The sequence below is a fragment of the Triticum dicoccoides genome, chromosome 3B (assembly GCF_002162155.2).
Source record: "Triticum dicoccoides isolate Atlit2015 ecotype Zavitan chromosome 3B, WEW_v2.0, whole genome shotgun sequence".
Lineage (NCBI taxonomy): Eukaryota > Viridiplantae > Streptophyta > Magnoliopsida > Poales > Poaceae > Triticum > Triticum dicoccoides.
Window position 1 is genome coordinate 323,855,251 of NC_041385.1, and position 21,938 is coordinate 323,877,188.

The 21,938-nt window shown below is 47.9% G+C and overlaps 1 protein-coding gene across 2 annotated transcripts; it reads right to left on the reverse strand.

Moving 5' to 3' along the window:
• Nucleotides 1-1,824: 1,824 nt before the first annotated feature.
• Nucleotides 1,825-20,568, reverse strand: LOC119275987 (suppressor of mec-8 and unc-52 protein homolog 1-like). Of its 2 annotated transcripts, XM_037556925.1 has the most exons (16): nt 20,398-20,568; nt 20,036-20,114; nt 19,751-19,954; nt 19,612-19,660; nt 18,949-19,032; nt 18,754-18,857; nt 18,226-18,312; nt 18,098-18,151; nt 17,816-17,911; nt 17,259-17,386; nt 14,776-14,902; nt 14,587-14,643; nt 14,387-14,494; nt 2,465-2,565; nt 2,318-2,369; nt 1,825-2,226 (listed from the first exon to the last, which is right to left on the reverse strand). In XM_037556925.1, exons 1-16 carry the CDS (start codon nt 20,436-20,438, stop codon nt 2,128-2,130), a joined length of 1,470 nt encoding a protein of 489 aa, XP_037412822.1. In that variant the 5' UTR covers nt 20,439-20,568; the 3' UTR covers nt 1,825-2,127. The 2 variants fall into 2 exon arrangements, with proteins under 2 accessions (XP_037412822.1, XP_037412821.1); XM_037556924.1 differs by having other exon boundaries at nt 19,751-20,114.
• Between the last annotated feature and the right edge of the window lie 1,370 nt (nt 20,569-21,938).

Here is a 21,938-nt window from a genome sequence, read left to right on the forward strand (position 1 = left end):
ATTAGGTTTTGATGATTTGGACGGCAAGGCAAGTCCTTTTCTTGTACGGGGAGTCCATCCATCTCTTATATAGATAAAAGGTGACGGCCGATTGAACAACAACACACAATCGAACAAATCATCTACCACTCTTTATCTTTTAGCTTTTCTCCTTAACCCTAGTTCTTCTTCTTCCTCGTTCTTCGTCTGCTCTTCTTGTTGCAGGGCGGCGAACCTCGAGCCCCTAGGGGCGATCAGGTCGACCTAGTGCAACCCATAGCCGCCGCGCGTCCAGACGGGGTCCCTCCCGGGCGTGTGGGGTTTCGGGTCTTCAAAAGAGCTCGCCGGATTGTCTTGCGTATCGCGCTTTCGGTGAACCTCCTTCGGCGACATGTCCTGCGTATCGCGTTCGACGTCGAGGGTACGCGGTGACGTGTTCGTGTGCGAACAGTCAGGAGAAGGAGTGGCGGTATGTCACCATTATTGTTCATTGCTGACATGCCCATGGCATGTCACTCGTTCCACAACAAGGTGGTCCACCTCCTTGACTGACCACATGAGGTCATGCTGCTTGGTGCCGGTCCCTGTGCCGCCTCCCATTGTCGCTAGGGTTCCAAGAGAGATGCCCGATCCACAGCATAGCAAGACGAGCTTGCTCCACTGGCGGGGGAAGTCAAACTTTGCTAAGCTGCGGGAGGAAGGAGAAGACCTAGAAGCTTAGGAAAGTTGCCGAGGAGGTCACGCTGTAGCGCGTGCATGACCAACCCCTCCCATAGGCCCTCGCTCGGCCACACGTACCAGTCGATGGCCAACCCACACAGTCTAGGAGGGAAGGGTTGCGTCGACGATTGGTGGTGGTAGTCGTCGGGGGCGTCTGGCAGGACAGGGGCTCGCGTGCCTGCATATCGCACAGCCAGATGCATGCGCAGCAGCATCAACGTCCGCAGGTGTGATTGGCTACTTGCATGCGTGCTGGCTACCGCAGACGCCTGCATCCCGCCACGTGTGTGCTCGTTCGCCGGGCACTGCGTGAACGGCACGGCCGCGATGCAACCTTGACTTCTGGCGCATGGTCACCGCACGCCCGAGCTTGCGAGCACGCTGCCGGCTCTCCTTCCCTTGGCCTCCACCTACAGTGCGCCGCTAACTATTGTCGCCGACGTGCATGCACATAATGTGTTTGATGATATGTCGCATGCAGAGAGAATGTGGTTATTTTGCAGGAAAGGGGAAGGTGACACTGACCGGACGTTTGGGGGTCCAAAATCCAATTAGTGCACCCCAGCTGTAGATGCTCCAAAGACACGCACGGCTAGTTGGGAAGGCAACCTGCATCCAGTCTTTTTCCAAGCATTTGAGTTGTTTGATTGAGTGATGCAACAATGGGACACGTCAAAGCCAGCCTAGCTTCTTTTTTTATCCATAATATACAATGATACTAGTAGTTGAGGCCCGCCATTGCAGACCTCTTAGAGAAAATTGTGCATGTATTTCTCCCTCTCAAAGAAAACACCTAAAATTAAAAAGAAAACTTTCATCTTAAAATTAAAAAGAAAACTTTCTCACAACATGTGAACATCACATCCATCTGAAAAAGAAAAAGGAAAAACCTAAAAAAACATTCTTAAAATGAAAAAGAAACAAAAGTCTCACTTTCATCTTCCAAAAATAATCTCAAAAAAAACTTTTCTTAATAGAAAAAAAAAGTCTCAATTTCATCTTCCAAAAAACAACAAAAAGTTCCTCAATTTCATCTTCCAAAAAAATCAAAATGCTTTTGCCACAACCAACCAGCATGCGCCACATGGCCATGCTGGTTGGCCGCCATTCTCCCGTAGCTTAATGTGTCTTCCAAAAGAAATCAAAATGTTTTTTGCCACGGCCAACCAGCATGCGCCACATGGCCATGCTGATTGGCCGCCATTCTCCGTAGCTTAATGTGTTTGATGATCAATCACTCCAACTGGTTTTATATATGCTACAGTACGACTATTACAAGAACCAAATGCATCCTCTAAAATACTACTCAGATTAATAAAACTGGAAATGAATGAATGTAATTAAGGCTTCCATATCTTCATCATACAATCTTCGGCATAGGTGGCAACCAAGTTCCTGTGAGGGTGGTGAGTAATGCCAATCACATCCTTAAGGCTTCCATATCTTCATCATACAATCTTCGGCATAGGTGGCAACCAAGTTCCTGTGAGGGTGGTGAGTAATGCCAATCACATCCTTGTCATGGACCTGAAACGGTGTCAAGGTGTTTTTTAGCATTTCAATAAAAATCAGTGTAACACAACCAGGTAAAGATTTCCATTTGATAAATCCTACAAACCTTCATTAGATGCTCAAGTTTACCGGACTGATGACTAAAGCAATACATATTCCTACAAGATAAGTAGAAAAACTCTGGATCATCATCAAGAAACTCAGAAGCAGCATGAATGAATGTAGCAATTAGCAATAAACATAATGTCCTCACATGTCTTCACCAACACAATATATCCATTCTCCTTTTGGTGAAACTGAAGCTGCAACAAAATCTCCTCCTTCCCGTTTACCAGATGAGAAACTCTTTACAACCTGCAACAAATTTTCAAGGCAAGAATAACCATAAGATAGAATTCATCATAACGCTCAACACTAAGGATAAATTTGGCAATGCATGTCCATTCTCCTTTTATCGTTTGACTAACCAGTTTTTTCCTATTTTGTGGCTACTTCTCCATATCAGATTATACAATAATAAATTCAACATTAGCACAGTTACACCGCAAACTGAGCCTAAATTACAATGCACTTTCTTAGCGCCAGAACCACGAAACTCTTAGTCTCTAAGGGTCAAGAAAGATAACTTCCAAGGGTTCAAGAAAGATAATGTCAAGCCTTTGAGAAGACAAAGATCTACCTGATACTCTTAGAAAAATATAGGTTATATTTCGTCCCTCAACTTAATCAGGTTGTGTAGGTTTCGCCCCTCATCTTTTTTGAGTTGTAATTTTTAGCCTTAACTGTCAATAGCGGGTATTTTGGTACCTCAAGCGGCTACTCGATGATCAAATCTGACCAGGACGTAGCACCACTGGAGAAGGCAGATGTGATGAGAGACCATATCCCCATGCTCCTATTGTCATACACACAGACGTCGGCGTCCAAGGACCTGGAGCCGTTCATCTCCTCGCAGTTGTTCCTTCCGATCAATGATATCACGACTAGGGTGCGTAACATGCTGCATGAAGAGATTCAGCCTATGGTGATGCCCCAAGAAACACCGCAGAGTGGAGCGTATCATGGAGGGGCTTAAGATATTGGGTCGTCCGATTGTGGTCGACGAGCTCTCTCTCATTAGGTTGGGACCTGTGAGAATGAAGCTTGCATGTAAAGCACCGGAGAAGCTCAACGGCGTCGTGGAAGTTTGGTTTAACCATGAGGGTTATCAGATCAAGGTGGAGCTCGAAAGCTAGCCCAAGCGCGGGGGTGACGGTGGTGCTCAGGGGCCCGGCCCCTCGGACAAACAACCCCCAAGCAATGCTGACAAGTCAGGCTGTTCCCTCCCCCGGGCGGTAACAGCAAGCATAGCGGTGGCACTCCCGGAAAGGATAAAGATGCTGCTGGTGGGAACCATGGCGTCGCTGAGAATATCGATGTGGATATGGGGGTGCAGGAGGACGAGCTTGAGGACAGTATCCGGGACACGTCCATTGACACTGAAACATGGGACAAGCTGGGCGCTCCGAGAGGCAGGCTCTGGTGGTGGCAACCCAAGATACGGCGGTGAGTGTTCCACTGCTGGCCTGCGCCCTGGCTGGAGCTTTTGATGAGTATGGCTCCAACCTGTCACTGCCGGTCCCGAAGCTGGCCTCCGATCCAATGGTGGTGGAATCACCAAGGGGTAAGGAGGGGAGGTCCCTCATGCCCTCTTCCCCTATGGCAGTGGGTTTGGACTCCAGCTGCGTTCTGAACGAGGGGTCCGACATGACGCCTGCATCTGGACGGTGCGGCTCGAGTGGCTCGGGCAGGCAGCCAAAGAAGACGGCGCCACGGCGGGGAGGAAGCCTGTGCCCAAGGGGGCGGCCTCTCTGGCCCCTGAACCGGCAACGACCTTACGGGGCGAGCTCGGGGCGGCGGGGACAGGTGCCAAGGCCAAGCGCTCCAAGGCGACTCCAGTGGTGCAGCATGCGCCCAGCGTCCGGGCCAAGGCCAAGCTGAGCGACATGACTTCCATGGAAAGCGTCAAGCCCCGCCTCGCCAACAAGAACATGGAAAAGCCTCAGGTAACCCGCTGCCCTCTTTCAGGATTTTGAACGCCTTTCCGGATGAGCACCTGGCTTCGTTTTTGAGCGATAGTGGCATTGCGGTGACGGTTAGTAACGGCGATATCATATCCCTTGCACGTGCATGCGAGGAGGCCCAGGCCGCGCTTGCCGAGGCTGCTGCTAGGTGTGCGGCAGCACCAGATGGGTCCATGGCACCAGTTGGGGCTGTTGCTGGACCTGTGCCTGATGGGGAAGCAGAGGAGAGGGAGGCCTCTGCTATTCCTTCTTCCAGCCGTGCCCAGGCTAGGAAGAGCGTGGCAAAAGCGGTGAGCTCTAGAGGAGTTCGCCTTCAAAACCGTATTATTTAATGCGCTATATATTTTGGAATATCCGGGGCTGCGGTCATGTAGGGCGTCGCACGCAGCTTAGAGAGTACATGGCTAAAGAGTGTATCGATGTAATGGCGTTGCAAGAGACGATTAAAGCAGACTTTACTTTCAGAGATCTACTTGTGCTCAACCCGCTTCAGCGTTTTCATTGGCAATGGGTGCCCTCCACCAGTCACTCGGGTGGCCTCTTAATGGGTTGTAATAGTGATGCATCTGATGTAACTGTGTGGGAGTGTGGTGTGTTCTTTATTGCTGCTACCATTCGACACCGTGTTTCCGGGCTGTCTTGGGTGATTGTATGTGTGTACGGCCCGGCGGACCATGCGAGATCAGCCGAGTTTCTGTCTGAGCTCACAGATTTGGTCGGGGCCAAACGAGCGGCCAACCTCCCTTGGATCGTGGGTGGGGATTTTAACTTGATCCGCTCGGGGGCGGAGAAGAACAACGACAATGTTGACTGGGCTAGGGTGTCCATGTTCAACAACGCGATTGCTGCGAGAAGCTGTGCGTACAGGAGCTAGGTATACCTAGGTATACCTGGACTAACAAGCAATTGCGACCTGTTCACAGCGTTCTCGACCGAGTTTTCTTCACACCTGAGTGGGAAGCTCTCTTTCCCCTTTGCTCCTTGGTGGCGGAGACACGGATAGGATCCGGCCATCTCCCCCTCATTCTCTCCTCCGGAGAGGAATCCATTCGTCGTAGCAATAGGTTCTACTTTGAAACAGCATGGTTCGAGGCAGAGGGCTTCGAGCACATGGTTAATGAGCGGTGGTCGCTCATTCTGTCGCAGTTAGGGTACCAACATGGCCCGGCGGAGATCTGGACTGCCGCGGCTGCCATTCTACGCGCTTATCTACGTGGATGGGGGGCTAACCACGGAAGTGAATCCAAGAAGGAGCGGGCTAGACTTGTAGAGGAGATTGCGGCGCTGGATATACAAGCCGATGCCAGACCCTTTTCTGAAAGCGAGTGGGCACATAGATATGAGTTCTCGCTATTCTGAGAGTAGAAGAAGAATATTGGCGTCATAGGGGCGGCGTGAAATGGGTTTCTAAGGGAGATGCGAATACTAGCTATTTTCACACGTATGCGAATGGTCGGAAGCGTAAATGCTCTATTTTGCGTCTTAATTCGGATAATGGCTTGGCAGATATGAAGACAGACACGGCGCCGGGCCCCGATGGCTGGACTGTGGAGTTCTTTAAAAAGTTTTGGCCCACCCTTAAGCATATCTTCTACTGCATTAGGAACGGTGGACCTGTCCCGCCTTAACTACGGCGCTATCAGTCTTATCCCTAAGGTTAAGGGCGCGGACAATATTAAGTTGTTTAGGCCTATCACTCTTATTAACGTCCCGTTCACGCTATAAGCTAAGGCGTACACCACACGTCTGGCGCCAATTGCACAAGAAGTGATCCTAAAAAGCCAAACCGCCTTTCTTAAGGGACGCAATATTCTGGAGGGACCGATCGCGCTCCTTGAGATAGTTCATGAGCTAAAGCGTACCAAGGGGAAGGGTGTAATGCTTAAGCTCGACTTCGAAAAAGCCTACAACCGAGTGAACTGGGAGTTCGTTCGGGAGGTTCTCCTCAAAAAGGGCTTTGAGGCAGGCTTTATTCACCTTATCATGCACCTCGTCAGCTGCGGACAAACGGCGGTTACGATTAACGGTGAGGTGGGCAAGTTCTTCCGCAACAAAAGGGGCCTTCACCAAGGTTTCCCTAGCTCACCGCTCATCTTCAATTTCGTTGGGGACGCCCTGTCGGCAATGCTCGCCAAGGCCAGAGCGGTTGGGCACATCAAAGGGTTAGTGGCCCACCTCATTCCAGGAGGGGTGAACCACCTGCAATACGCAGACGACTGCTTCTCCTCGAGCCTGATAACCATAGTATCGCATTTGCTGTTAATTGCTTTTGAGCTCCTTTCCGGGCTTAAAATAAACTTTCTAAAAAGTGAGGTAATCACCATAGGGATGGGACAACAAGAGAGTAGGCGATGTTGCTAACTTACTTAATTGCAAGCTTGGGGGCTTTCCCATTAAGTACCTCGGCCTTCCGATTTCCCATCGAAAACTTAAGATCTCCAAGTGGGAGCCACTCTATGGCAAGGTGGCTAATAGGGTTAGCCCGTGGCGAGGGAGGTTTATGTCTTCGGCGGCTAGGCTGATTCTTACTAATTCTAGCCTCTCCTCCCTCCCTCTTTTCACCATGGGAATGTTTCTTTTGGTGGGTGGGGTCCACTTGAAGTTAGACACCCCTCGCTCCAGTTTCTTTTGGGAAGGAACTGGAATCAAACGGAAATATCACTTGGTCAAGTGGGCGGCAGTGTGTAGGCCAAAAAAATTTGGAGGCTTGGGGATTACCAATTCCAAGCTTATGAATGTAGCCCTTCTCACCAAGTGGTGGTGGCGCCTGCCCAAAACGAGTCGGGGCTCTAGGCGGATCTCCTACAGGCAAAATACTTCCAGGATGGAAATCTGTTTAAGGCGACACCTTCGGGCTCGGCGTTTTGAAACGGGATCCAAGCGATCCGACCGGCATTTTCGGTAGGGGCCCATTTTGATATTAATAACGGCATGTCCACTTGGTTTTGGCTAGATAACTGGTTAGATGTGAGGCCGCTATAGCAATCCTATCATCTGCTCTCCCAATTAGCCACGGACACTAACATGATGGTGGGTGATGCCCTTAGTACCTCACCGCCGGCAATAAACTTTATGCGATGCCTCTCTTCGCTGGAAGCGGCGAGTTGGGACGAGCTGGTGGCCAAAATCGGAAACAGACAAAGCTCGGGGGCTGATTTGGTCACCTGGGGCCTGTCCGCGTCCCATAAATTCTCGGTAAAATCCTTGTACTCCAAGTTGACGGAGGGAAACGCCTTGGACATAGCTAGGGGGCTTTGGAAGGCTGGTATACCACTCAAGATTAAGATCTTGTGGCAAATGTTTAAAAATCGTCTTCCAACGGCGGTTAATGTGGCCAAGCGTAATGGCCCATCTAATGGTTAGTGCGCCGTTTGTGGTTTACAGGAGGATGTGAACCACGTTTTCTTTCAATGCGCTTTAGCTAGGTTTGCTTGGTGCACTGTTAGGGACGCGTTTGACCAGAAATGGAACCCAGCGTCGGGTTTGGATCTGCTAGCTCTACTGCAAACCCAGAGGGGGTCTAGTGCACGCATCGTGTGGCGTTGCTTAGGGGCACTTCTGTGGTCTGTTTGGACGACCCGGTACAAAATTACGATTGAAAAGAAATTCCCTGCTCACCCCGCTGACGTTATTTTCAAATGTCATCTCTTCCTACAGATGTGGACACCGTTGGGGAAGCAATGCGATGCTGAGCGCATGAGGGAAACCATGGAGAAGATCAGCAACACTTTAACGCTTGCTTGTCAATCCACGTAGCTGGTCTTTACTTTTCGTGTCTTCAGTTTGCGCCGGGAGGAAGGACATGATGATTCAAGCGCAGACATATTTTGCGTTCCTTGCTTCCTGTATTTTGGACTTACCTCGTATTTCGTCTTTGCTGTCTTGTGTCATTTGAACTTAATGGTTTGTAAGGCTCGAAACCTATGTGGATGCTGCCTTGTGGCTTTATTAATTTAAAGTTGGACGCTCCTAGCGTCTTCGTTCCAAAAAAAAGGTGCGTGCCGAGGTTCTGGCACGGGAGCTCCCATGAGCAACCCAATCATCATCATCCCTGCCGCATCCTTCATAGAAGTCAATGCCAGCAGGGACCGGCCTGGTACTGTCCTCAAGAGGCAGATGCCGATTGTCACTTCAAGACCCAGAACATAGCCCAACAGCATGTTCGCAAAGGGAGAAGCGGTTCGAGCACTGAAACAGGCAGTCAGCGCCTAGGACTCACAGCAGGTGGTGGCAGCTAGCGTGGATCTCCGGTGGAGTTTGATCTATAAGCCCTAGCCCACACATATGCAAGCATAACAACAGGAATGTGGAGGAGGTAGGTGAAGAAGGAGAGACCAGTCACTCGGTGGCCAACTTCAAGTTTGACTAACTCAAACCACTACAGGACCAAAAGATACCCAGTATTGGTAGTTAAGGGTGAAAATTACACCCCAAAAGAATGAGGGATGAAACCTACAGGACCCAATAAGCTTAGGTAAATTATGTGCATGCTTGGCTTGATGCCAAATGCTGGCTTGATAAAGTATGGACCAGCACAAAATATTGGCTATCAAATTGCCATACCCACCTCTAAAAAAGTTGCCAACTTTTAGCAAGTTTTGGCGTTGCCAATTTTTGGCTGCAAACCAAGCATACGTTTTATCTTCCTATTTCTATTGGATTTGTGATGTCCTAAATATCCTGATAGATATCATGGAAATATGCAACTTGTATTATCCGGAGGCTAAAGCCATCATATATACATGTACAGGGGGAGGCCAAAGGCCAGAATGCAAAAAGGCCACAATAAATGTAACTATAACACCCCCCCCCCCCCTCTTCAAACTCATGGTGGATCCACAATATTGACTTTGGAGAGGTAAAAACCATGTTGCGCTCTAGTCTGGGCCTTCGTGAAGAAGTCCGCCAGCTGTAACTCAGAACGCACACACTGAAGAGCAATAACATGGTCTTGCACATCAACGCGCACAAAGACGCACAAAGAAAGCATTAACACCAATATGCTTGGTAAGCTCATGCTTCACAGGTCCCGCGCAATACTGATAGCACATGTATTGTCTGACGAGTAGTAGGTGTAGTGACAGAAACACCAAAATCCTCGAGTAACCATCGTAACCAAGTCACCTCTGCCGTGAGAAGCCATAGCTCGCAACTCAGCCTCTGCACTTGAACCGGAAACTACGGTTTGTTTCTTCGCCTTCCAGGCAATGAGAGAACCACCAAGAAAGACACAGTAAGCGGAAAGTGAATGGCGATCCAAAGGATCACTAGCTCAGGTAGCATCTGAATAGGCTTGGAGCTATAACGTGCTGGAACGAGGAAAGAAGAGACGGTGAGAGATCGTGCCACGAAGATATCGTAGAACACGAAGAAGATGACTATAGTGAACCGAAGTGGGAGAGAAACAAACTGACTCCGGATATGGACAGGATAGGAGATATCCAGACGAGTGACAGCGAGATAGACAAGACTCTATCCAAACGAGTGACAGCGAGATAGACAAGACTCTATCCAGACGAGTGACAGCGAGATAGACAAGACTCTATCCAGACGAGTGACAACGAGATAGACAAGACTCCCAACAAGATGACGATAACGAGTCGGATCAAACAGGGCTCGCCATCAGAAGCACAAAGGTGAACATTAAGCTCCATAGGAGTCTCAACAGTGTGTTCATCACTAAGAGCCGCACGAGTAAGAAGATCATGGATATACTTCTCTTGGGAAATAAAAAAGCCATCAGGAGTGGAGGAAATCTCAATCCAAGAAAGTAACGAAGAGGGCCAAGATCAAACATCAGAAATTGTTCATTCAGACGGGCCTTGACAAAGGCAATATACTCAAGATCATCGCTAGTGATGATCATGTCATCAACATATAGGAGAAGAAGAGTGCGACCACGAGCAAAAAGGTGGACAAGCAGCGCGGGATCATGAGCACTATGAAAAACCAGTTGAAGTGACCACAGAGGCAAAACGCTCAAACCAAGCGCGGGAGGCTTGCTTAAGGCCATAGAGAGAGCGACGGAGACGACAAACCATGCCATCAGGAACTGAATACCCAGGTGGTGGTTGCATATAAACTTCCTCGCGCAACTCACCATTAAGAAAGGCATTCTTAACATCAAGCTGAGACACGGACCAATGGCGGACATAAGCCACGGCAAGAAGTGTGCGAACAGTGATCATATGGGCCACAGGAGCAAAAGTCTCGTCGTAATCACGACCATGCTACTGCTGAAAGCCACGAGCCACAAGACGAGCTTTATAACGCTCAAGAGAACCATCAGAGCTGAGTCTTAATCTTATAGACCCACTTACAAGTGATGGGATGACATGGGGAGAAAGAAAAACCATATCCCACGTGCCAGTGCGCTCAAGTGCAGCAATCCCCTCTGCCATCGCAAACTTCCATTCAGGATGAACAACATCATTGCGATAAGTAGTAGGTTCAAGTATAGCCAAAAAACCATATCGGGAAGGAGAATAGCGGCCAGGAGGAAGACAAGGCCAAGCCCGAAGACCATAAGTCGGTTGAGAAGAGGAAGACGACACACCAGAAGTAGATGGCGCATTAGTGGACGCATCCACAACACGTGGACGACGAGTGTAATGGAAAGGAAAAGAGCGACGAGTAGGAATCACCGGAGGTGGAGACGGGGAAGACATCGATGTTGACAGGGAAGGCATCGCTGATGAAGGTGGAGACGGGGAAGGTATCAGTGATGAAGGTGGAGACGGGGAAGGTATCGGTAATGAAGGTGGAGAGTCATGCGACAATGGAGGAGAAGAATCTGTGGGAAAGGACGGCGACATATCTGCAACAACGGGGGGAGGATGGGTAGGGATATGGGGCATAGAGGGAGGTGTATCGGGAAACGTGAGAACCATCAGAGCGAGTCTTAATCTTATAGACCCAGTTACATGTGATGGGACGAACACGAGGAGGAAGAGAAACCAGATCCCACGTGCCAGTGTGCTCAAGGGCAGCAATCTCCTCTGCCATCGCAAACTGCCATTCAGGATGAACAACAGCATCTCGATAAGAAGTCGGCTCAAGAACAGTCGAAAGATCATAGCGAGAAAGAGAATATCGGTCAGGGGGCGGACAAGGCCGAGAACGAAGACCATAAGAGGAAGATGACACATTAAAAGTAGAGGGCACATCAGTAGACTTATCCACAACACGTAGACGACGAGTATAATGGAAAGGGGAGGAGGGAAGAGGTGGAAACATTGGAGGTGGAGATGGGGAATGTATCGATGATGAAGGTGGAGAAGGGGAAGGTATCGATGATGAAGGTGGAGAGTCATGCGATGAAGGAAGAGAAAAAATCGTAGGAGAGGACGGTGCCAGATCTGCAATAGCGGAACGAGTAGTAGGAATACTGGGCACAGAGGGAGGTGTATCCGGAAACGTAAGAAAAGAGAAGTCCTCCGTGGAAAAGGCCGAGGAGGATGGATGCGGGTAGAAGGGACGAGACTCATCAAAGGTCACATCCCGGGAAATACGCATCTGACAACCGGCAGGATCCCAACACTGATAGCCCTTATGCTCATCACTGTAACCGAGAAAGACACACTCAACAGACTGGGCAGTTAGCTTGGTGTGTTCACGAGGGGCAAGCAAAACATAGCAAACGCAGCAAAACAAATGAATCGTCGAATAATCAGGAGAATGACCAGAAATGTGCTCGAGAGGAATACCACCCTGCAGAGCAACAGATGACTGAATGTTAATGAGATAGGTGGAAGTGGTAACAGCCCCAGCCTAGAAGTGAGGCGGAAGAGAGGCAGCGGTCATCATCGCACGCACCGTCACAAGAAGGTAACGAAGCTTGCGCTCAATGACACCATTCTGAGCATGAGCACCACGACAAGAGAACTGAGGAAGAGTGCCTTGCTCCTCACAGCGCATGGGAGATATACTCACCAGCTGAATCTGCGCGGTCAAAGAGGAGTAGAAAACTGGGTATGAACCATGGCAGCAATTTTTTTTATATAGATAAGACCTCACTACGAGAAGACATGAAATAGATCCAAATGTACCAAGAAAAATCGTCTATAAAGATAATATAGTAGCGATGACCCCCTTTCGAAGCCAAGGGAGCCGGACCCTAAACATCAGTGAACGAGATCAAAAGGGCGCTCGGATACTGACTCACTGTGAGGATAGGGTAGCTGAATCTGCTTACCAAGTCTACAACCCAGACAATCCAACGAAGCGTTACCAAAGACAGACCCTAGAACACAGCAATTAACCAAAGACAAGAGACGAGAACCACATAAATGGGACGATGATGCCACTGCTGAAAAGAACTGGTAGATGTAGCAGCAGGGGCTGCGAGACTGGCGGCAGTGGCAGCGGATGGAAGACGAAGCCAGTCAAGCTCCCAGGGACCATCGGAGCGTCGAGGGCCAGCACCAAGCAGAGCACCCGTGCAACGATTCTGAACAGAACATGAATCAAAGTCAAGAATGACCCTACAATAGTCAACAATCTGACCACCAGATATGAGCTGCATGGTAAGTCAAGGAACATGAGCAACAGAGGGAACATGAAATGAAGAAGTGCTAAGAGTGCCTCGACTAGCTACATGGAGGGGAGTGTCGTCAACAGTAAGAACAGATCGAACGGAGGTCAAAGTAGAAGAATCATAAGTCATATGACGCTCCAGTATCAAGAATCCATGGGGATGTACCTGAATGAGTAGAAGGTGGTTTCTCAGTGCTAGAAGAGTCAGTCGCGGAACTTGCAGAACCAGTGGTGAAGAATCCCAAGCAGCGAGCAGGCATCTCAGCTACGCAATCTCACACGCAGACAGAGACACAACAGAAGATGTCGAAGTAGAAACACCTGACGTCGATGACCAGTCGCCACCACCCGTGGAAGCCGCGTGTAGAATCGACCGAGAGTAGTTAGTCGACATAGTGCCGCATGTGGAAGCCACTAGGGGGAGTCGGCATAGAGCGGTCACCGCCACACGCGGAAGCCGCGAGGAGTCGACGTAGAGCAGGCACCACCACCGCGGGCAGAAGCCACAAGTGCGTCGACGAATAGCGACCAGCAAAGTCTGCTGAAGATGTCGTAGGCGACAACGTCACAAACGGACGAGTAACAAGCACCACCGACGTCACATGTGCGAGACGGGATCAATATAGGAAACACCATCGGTAGTCGGCGGGCAACGACGGAGATGCAGGCCCGATGGAAACATCATATCAGTTTTTTTTTACTCTCTCTTCTTTTTACTCTCTCAATCGATCTAAATCAGGTCAACCATCCACACATGCAGAGGCACACACACACGTTTGCCACAACACCGCCCACAAACCGCAAGTATCCGAGGAGCACTAGCCTCGAGACAACGACGGCCGGGACAGCGGACTGGACTCAGGCGGCGGCGGCCAGGCCTGGAGGAGGCGGGGCGACGGCGGCCTGACCTGGAGGAGGCGGGGCGGCGGCGGCCGGGCCTAGGAGGCAGGGCGGCGGCGGCCGGTCCAGGCAGGCGGGGTGGCGGCGGCCTGGCCTGGGAGCCGAGGCAGCGGCGAAGGCCTGGAATCAACGACCGGGACGGAGATGCGGACCTCCGATAGCAAATCGAGAATGATTTTGCAGACGCCGAATTCCTTGGGTGACGGGATGTTGACCAGGCAGGCGGAGGGCAGTGGCAGCAAGGTAATACAGAAGGAAGCAACGGACTAGGTACGGGCTGCCAGACCCGGCCACTTTGATCTGGACAGGGAGAAGCCTCTTCGATCTGGACGGGGAGACTAGAGAAGGGGAACCGACTGCCTGAGGAGCGAGGACAGCCAGGGCGGTGTGGCCAAGCCGAAGAGAATCGAAGGAGAAGTTCAGTTGGCCAGAAAGAAGACAGCGGCAGCAGCAGTACTAGCTGGATCCGGCACGAGTTGCAATCGTGCAAAAAAAAGAACCTAAGCTCGATACCATGTCAGGCAAATATGCAACTTGTATTATCGAGAGGCTAAAGCCATTATATATACATGTACAGGGGGAGGCTCCATACCATGTCAATATGCTCCACTGAAATACTTAATTTTTCAACAAAAAAAGACACTTGAAAAACATGATGGGATGTGAAGGTAGTATACCTGTCCTTGTAAAGTCATGATGTATATTGACGAAGTCTTATTGCAGACAACAATGTGATCACTATTCTTTGGAAACAAATGGACAGAGTTGACAGATGCATCTCCTCCCTGGAAATTTAAGAATACATATGGATAAGAAAAAGCATGGCTGAAAGCCTGTGTTATGGAAGGAGTCCGACAATGTGAAAAATAATGATTACCCTCAGAGGAGGAGGCTTGAATGATTGCAAACAGTCTGCTGTTTTCGCATCCCATACCTACATCGAGAAATCATAAATGATAAGCATACAACCTACCATACAGAACAATAGATGTGGGAAATTAATGAATTAATAAATAATAGTTCTCATTGGAACAGAAGTTCAAATGCTGATGCACAAGATCTGCACCTTAACAGTACAGTCACTGGAAGCTGTGATAACACGGGTGCCATCACTAGAAAAGATGGCATAGTTCACGTAGGAGTCGTGACCGCGAAATTCTTTTAGCATCTTCCCAGACTTAAGGCCATGGATTCTGCAGAAATGAAGAGAATAACCCTGAAATTATTTTCAGGGGCTAAAGCAGAAACAGGATAGGCACGGAATATATAAGACCGAAACTATGAACACAGCAGCAGCAAAAGAGAAGAAAAAATGGCATAATGGAAATGGCAACATGCAGGATGTTGCAGAATCAAACACAATTCAGTATGCAATTCATGGTTCAGGTTTGTGGTGCTTGCACAGGTTGTTTTCCCACTCAAAACAGGGAAAATTTCACCAACTACTCAATACATTTAAGTTCTGGTTTATTCTTTTGTTAAGTCTGATTTATATTATATAACTTTGTTAACATAGAGGGAGAGGAAGGCTGTAAACATAATTTCGTAAACAATCCACACTGAACGTTAAAAACCAACAACAACAACAACAACAACAACAACAAAGCATTTAGTCCCAAACAAGTTGGGGTAGGCAAGAGGTGAAACCCATAAGACCCCGTGACCAACTCATGGCTCTGGCACATGGATAACAAGCTTCCACGCACCCCTGTCCATAGCTAGTTCTTTGGTGATACTCCAATCCTTTAGGTCTCTCATAACAGACTCCTCCTATGTCAAATTCAATCTACCCCGACCTCTCTTGACATTCTCCACACGCTTTAGCCATCCGCTATGCACTGGAGCTTCTGGAGGCATGCGCTGAATATGCCCAAACCATCTCAGACGATGTTGGACAAGCTTCTCTTCAATTGGTGCTACCCCAACTCTATCTCGTATATCATCATTCCGGACTCGATCCTTCCTCGTGTGGCCACACATCCATCTCAACATACGCATCGCCGCCACACCTAACTATTGACCATGTCGCCTTTTAGTCGGCCAACACTCAGCGCCATACAACATTGCGGGTCGAACCGCCATCCTGTAGAACTTGCCTTTTAGCTTTTGTGGCACTCTCTTGTCACAGAGAATGCCAGAAGCTTGGCGCCACTTCATCCATCCGGCTTTGATTCGATAGTTCACATCTTCATCAATACCCCCATCCTCCTGCAACATTGACCCCAAATATCGAAAGGTGTCCTTCTGAGGCACCACCTGCCCATCAAGGCTAACCACCTCCTCCTCACACCTAGTAGTACTGAAATTGCACATCATGTACTCGGTTTTAGTTCTACTAAGCCTAAACCCTTTCGATTCCAAGGTTTGTCTCCATAACTCTAACTTCCTATTTACCCCCGTCCGACTACCGTCAACTAGCACCACATCATCCGCAAAGAGCATACACCATGGGATATCTCCTTGTATATCCCTTGTGACCTCATCCATCACCAAGGCAAAAAGATAAGGGCTCAAAGCTGACCCCTGATGCAGTCCTATCTTAATCGGGAAGTCATAAGTGTCGACATCACTTGTTCGAACACTTGTCACAATATTATCGTACATGTCCTTGATGAGGGTAATGTACTTTGCTGGGACTTTGTGTTTCTCCAAGGCCCACCACATGACATTCCGCTGTATCTTATCATAGGCCTTCTCCAAGTCAATGAACACCATATGCAAGTCCTTCTTTTGCTCCCTGTATCTCTCCATAAGTTGTCGTACCAAGGAAATGGCTTCAGTGGTCGACCTCCCAGGCATGAAACCAAACTGATTTTTGGTCACGCTTGTCATTCTTCTTAAGCGGTGCTCCATAACTCTCTCCCATAGCTTCATTGTATTGCTCATCAGCCAAATTCCACATTAATTAGTACAACTCTGAACATCCCCCTTGTTCTTGAAGATTGGTACTAATATACTCTGTCTCCATTCTTCTGGCATCTTGTTTGCCCGAAAAATGAGGTTGAAAGGTTTGGTTAGCCATACTACCGCTATGTCCCCGAGGCCTTTCCACACCTCAATGGGGATACAATCAGGGCCCATCGACTTGCCTCCTTTCATCCTTTTCCATTCCCACTTTAGACAAGAAAACTATGCACTGAGAAAAGGCAGTTTTGTTTCCCCAGTTCAGGAAACAACCCATAATTTTATTTTGACTAATTCTCAAATGGATCAAATATTTCAATGATATGCAATTTAGCCATGAATATTGTGTGCAAACTAAACATCTTTTAACTGGACCATCTTAAAGAGACTGAAAAGAGAGCGCCCATATGAGAATATGCCCATATGAGAATAACAGAAGTGGTTAATGGGACAGCTGCACTATGTTACAAGTCCTCAAACACAAGGATGGACAAAAGAACGAGGATTTCCCAAATAATGCAACACTAGCTCACCACATGCAAAATATAATCTTTGACGATGCTTTGTCATGAGAACATAATATAACAGTGAAAAGCAAAGAAGTATATATCCATTGTGATTCAAATTGGTGGTATTGTAAGAAACCTCGCAGTAGTGTCAAAAGAGGTACTCAGTATCTGAGTTCCATCACGTGAAAATGTAACACTTGTAACACCTTTCGCGTGTGAACGCTCGAGGCGTCGCAAGCACTGGCCAGTTCGTATACGCCAAACCTGAAAATCAGTGAAAAGAAACAGTTAAATACGGCAATGCAATTCTTCTCTCACAAACAGACTGAATGGCTGGTGAAATAATGACCCATAATGAAGGTCTAAGAAATTAGTTGGCCACGTGTATTGACTAATGATGTACTTTTACTATGATTGTGTGGTCGAACATGATTAGATGACCAATGATACCATGCATAAATGTACTCAATATGACTGCACTCCACAGGAGGAAGAAAAAATATAGCAATTAACACATGCCCGCACGTTAATCAATCAGAACTGTAAAGAGGTCAGGCTTTGTCTCTGAGCAAACACACTTACAAGCAGTTCACATGACTACAAACACCGTGACCACTCGGAACAGTGAACTTGCAATAAATATTGCCAAGGGAGAGGGGTGTGGGGGCATGGGGGAGAGAACAGTGAGAGTACCTTAATTTTTCCATCCTGTGATCCAGATGCCAGCATCTCAGAATCTCTACTAAAATCAACACAGAGCACAGCATCCTCGTGCATCATAAAGCTTTCCTGGAAAGTATTTTCAAACAAACGTTATGCAGAACCTAGCAATCTTGTCAGTATCTAAATCAAATAACACGACTTATTGATGTCCCTCAAAAGCTATTGATCTTGAATAGCTTGGCTACATGCACAATTACAGGGTTCATGTAAATTCCATGTTAAAGGCGAAAAGCTCCAATGCTAGGGCCTTACATCGGCTTGATATTGAAGATCCTTTTTCAGCTTGCCGCTGACATAATCCCAGACCTGAAAATGTTAATGAAATTTAGCCATGTACGACAGAAGAGCTAACCTGTAAAACACACTAGCAACCAACTTACTTCGATGATTCCATCCACTGAGCATGAAACAAGGTACTGGCCATCGGGTGAGAATCGAGCACACTCAGGGTGGGTTTTCTTCCCGAACTGAAATAAAAAACAAAACGTCAAGTTGTAACCATGAGGAAAAGCCTGAGAACAGCAATTCTCCAGGCAGGCATGTGTTTCTATATCCTCCTTTCAGCATGGAAGTGAAGATGGTAGAATCCTTAACTACATCTCAAAGCATGTTGACATGTCCTAGTGTGTTTTGCATCGATATTTTCCAACGAATTTTGGGACCACCATAATGTCCCAATGAAAGTCAGAGTCACATGCAATTAAGCCAACGCAAAAAATATCATTAATTAGTTGTGTCAATATTCTTCTGCTGTCAACTTAAGTAAGAAATCATCATTTTAGGCTTCTGAAAGTCATTGATATCAATTATCAAATATGTTTATCATTAATTTATCTTCTGCAGTTTCCAAAAATCCTGCATGTACATGAAAAGCCAATGTAAGCTCGCTGATACAGCCACAAGATAACCTTTATTTGATGTGACAAAGTAGTAGGATATGCCTCTTCTTCGTCTTGCTTCATTGCAGCGGTTCCTCTGAACAAATCAAACTGTGTGCCAGGGGGTAACAAACCTATGCAAGAGGAACGAAAAAGGAGCTAGGATGAGTTCGCAATTGGCAATGCGGGGATCATCACAGTATCACAGGTTAAAAACGTGAGTACCTTGGTGCTGTTGCCATTTCAAAGCCTGGGTAATCAGTGCCATTAGCCGAGCTGGTGGGACTACTGAAACCTCAGAAGCAATTGCTGACATCAGCAAGGCAGGTGAAGCGTTAGTATTAAGGATCAGAAAGGCAGAACTTCAATTGCGGCTATTATTGCAAAAGTAGGACACATGTCTATGAGCATTGCACAACTTTAAATCATCAATTAATAAGTCCCTCGTATTCAACAGCACATGGAACAATAAAACTTATAATTTTAAAAAATGTTCAAGAAAAATATTCCCTCCATGGCTCCGTTTCCAAAATATAAGGTGTGTTATTGGAAAAGTCAAATTTCTCTATGTTTGACCAATCTTATGGAGAAAATATCAATATCCACAATACAGCATAATTAAGTTCATCATGATATATATAATTTATATTTTATTTATTTGGTACTGTAGATATTGATATATTTCTCTAATCTCTACTTAAGTTGGTAAAACATAGAAACGTTTGACTTTTTGAAAAAAATCAGTACACCTTATATTCTGGAACACAGGAATTATGTTACATTCTGAAAGTGTAGCATATCTCAGAATCAAGAAGCACTCAAACTTCTCTACTAAGTATGAGAATCATTAACATATATGCCTCAAGAAAAGACAATCAGCAGCCTAACCTTGGGCAATCTGCGCACGTCGCTTTTCCTTGGTAGATTCTTGGTAAGCCTGTTGGCAGAGTGACATCCCAGCATTTCACAGTTAAGAACAATGGCACGACAAATTAACAATAACTAAATAGCAAAGCAGGCTACCAACCTCATTCGGGTCAAAGTATGTCCGGACAAGGAGGTGCTCTAGTCGGAGGTATCGTTCGGGTTCCTCCTGTTTCATGACCCCCATCACCTGTGTCTGGCGAAGGATTGCACGGGCCGTGTCCAGCTCACGGAGCTCTGCCATCTCCAGCACAATCTGCTCGTAGAGGTCCTCAAGCTTCTTGCGCGGCAGCTTCAGCTGGGCAACCTGCGGCAGCACGGCATCCCAGCGCCCAGCATTAATGTCGGCGATGAAGGTATCCATGCTGTCCACCGTGTTGAGCGAGACCTGGCATTCGTTCTGCAGGGTCTGGAACGTCTGATGAAGCGAGTTTTCCTTGCAGAACTGCAGCATTATCTTCACCACGCTGCATCAATGGATGCAAGAAACAAATCAAACCCCAGCTTTCCAGATTTTCCTCTTCATAATAAGTTACTACAGTACTGGTATAGATTTAGCAAACATCATGGAAATCACAATCTCCCGCTTCACTGTGTAAGCCGCAGATGGGCTGCAGAAACATTAAGCACTAGAGGGGTTCGTGTGAGAATGGGCGGATTCAAGAAAAGGCGCGTACGGTTTAGGGTTCTTTGGTTGCCTTCGTTGCCGTAAGGTGTAGGGCACGAAAAGAAAGAAGGATTTGTACGTACTCGCGAGCCTCGATCTCTAGGGTGGACGTCGAAGACGCCATCTGCGGCTCCTGCGGGTGGCAGCACGCGGGCACCAAGTCTGAGGCGGCGGCCGGAGAAGAACGGGAGGAGGTGGCGGTGGCGGTGGCGATGGCGAAGGAGAGGACAGGGATTGTGGTTGTAGGCCAAAGCTCGATAGCGAGGAGAGTCTACTTGGGCCTCGTGAATATTACTTTGGCCCATGATGAGTCTCCAATCGACAGAACTGTCTCCAAAAACAATCTCCAAACGACAGGGGAAAAAAATTGGAGTAACACACTTGCTTTAGGCTGACACTAGTCTTTGTTACTATCTTTATAATGCAAAGTAACATACAGGTAGTATCATATATGATAGCATTTATTACATTATAGACTCATTTTGCTTTGGGTTGCATTATGTTACAGTAACATATTATGTTACTCCAAACACCTCTTTCCTCATTAACTCTATGTCACATAAGTAAACCTGTCTTGAAATGCGCTATGTTACTTGCTAAGTTACTCCCACTATGACCAGCCTTAGGGGAGCAACTAGTTAGGACAACTCTAATGTAGATCACCAAACGAACATTAAGAGCCAATCAGGCGAGACCATCCAACTGGAGTCAAAAAAATGAACACCGAATTTTCATTGATTTTAGGAATAACTTTTACATACCCAAAAAGGGTCCTGAAAAACAACTAGACCTCCTTCAGTCAGAGGTGAGGGCCACAGTTTCAACGTGAGATGGTTCGGCCTCGTCGTCGTTAGCGGCCAACTCAAATGACGCGGAGCTGACGATGGATGCCTGTTGGCATCGTCTTCATGCTAGTGCGATTGTCCTCCGACTCCAGCCGCTCGAAGAGCCTGTTGCGCTACGCCTCGCTAACCGGATCAAGCAACGCTCGCGGTGGGTGATGTGATGACACAAGCATCGCTCATTTCACGTCCACGGTGCCTGAGTTCGATACGACCGTAGCTGCGATGGCAGCTTCGAATGAGTGCTCCGCTGAGAACTAATCCTCCGCCAGCCGGTGCTCTCCTAGATGTGACAGATTGTAGTGTTGCTCCGCTTTGTAGCAGTCTGAATGCGGATACCGGTGGCTCCCCACCGGCACAGGCGTCTATCCTCTGCCTCCACAAGCACCATGTTGTAGTGTTGCTTCGTCCATGGCAGGTTGAACTCGGACACATGCACGGGTTCCTGCTCCTCCTCCGACTCATCCATTGTGATATTTTCCATGACCATGGGGTCGCCCTCCTCCTCATCATCATCCTCCTCCTCCTCCAAGTCTTCCTCCTTTGAGCTCTACTCCGGAGAGCTCGGAGGTTGGCCCGCCTCAATGTGGGAGTAGCTCCAAGCATCCACGGCACAGACCTACACTGCGGTTTCTACTAGGTGCCCTGGCGACAGTCGCTTCCACCACAAACGAGAGAAGGCAACCATTGCTAAGGGGTTCATATGGGTGGATGGTTCGACGGTTGGTGTGATAACCCACAAGTATAGGGGATCGCAACTGTTTTCAAGGGTAGAGTATTCA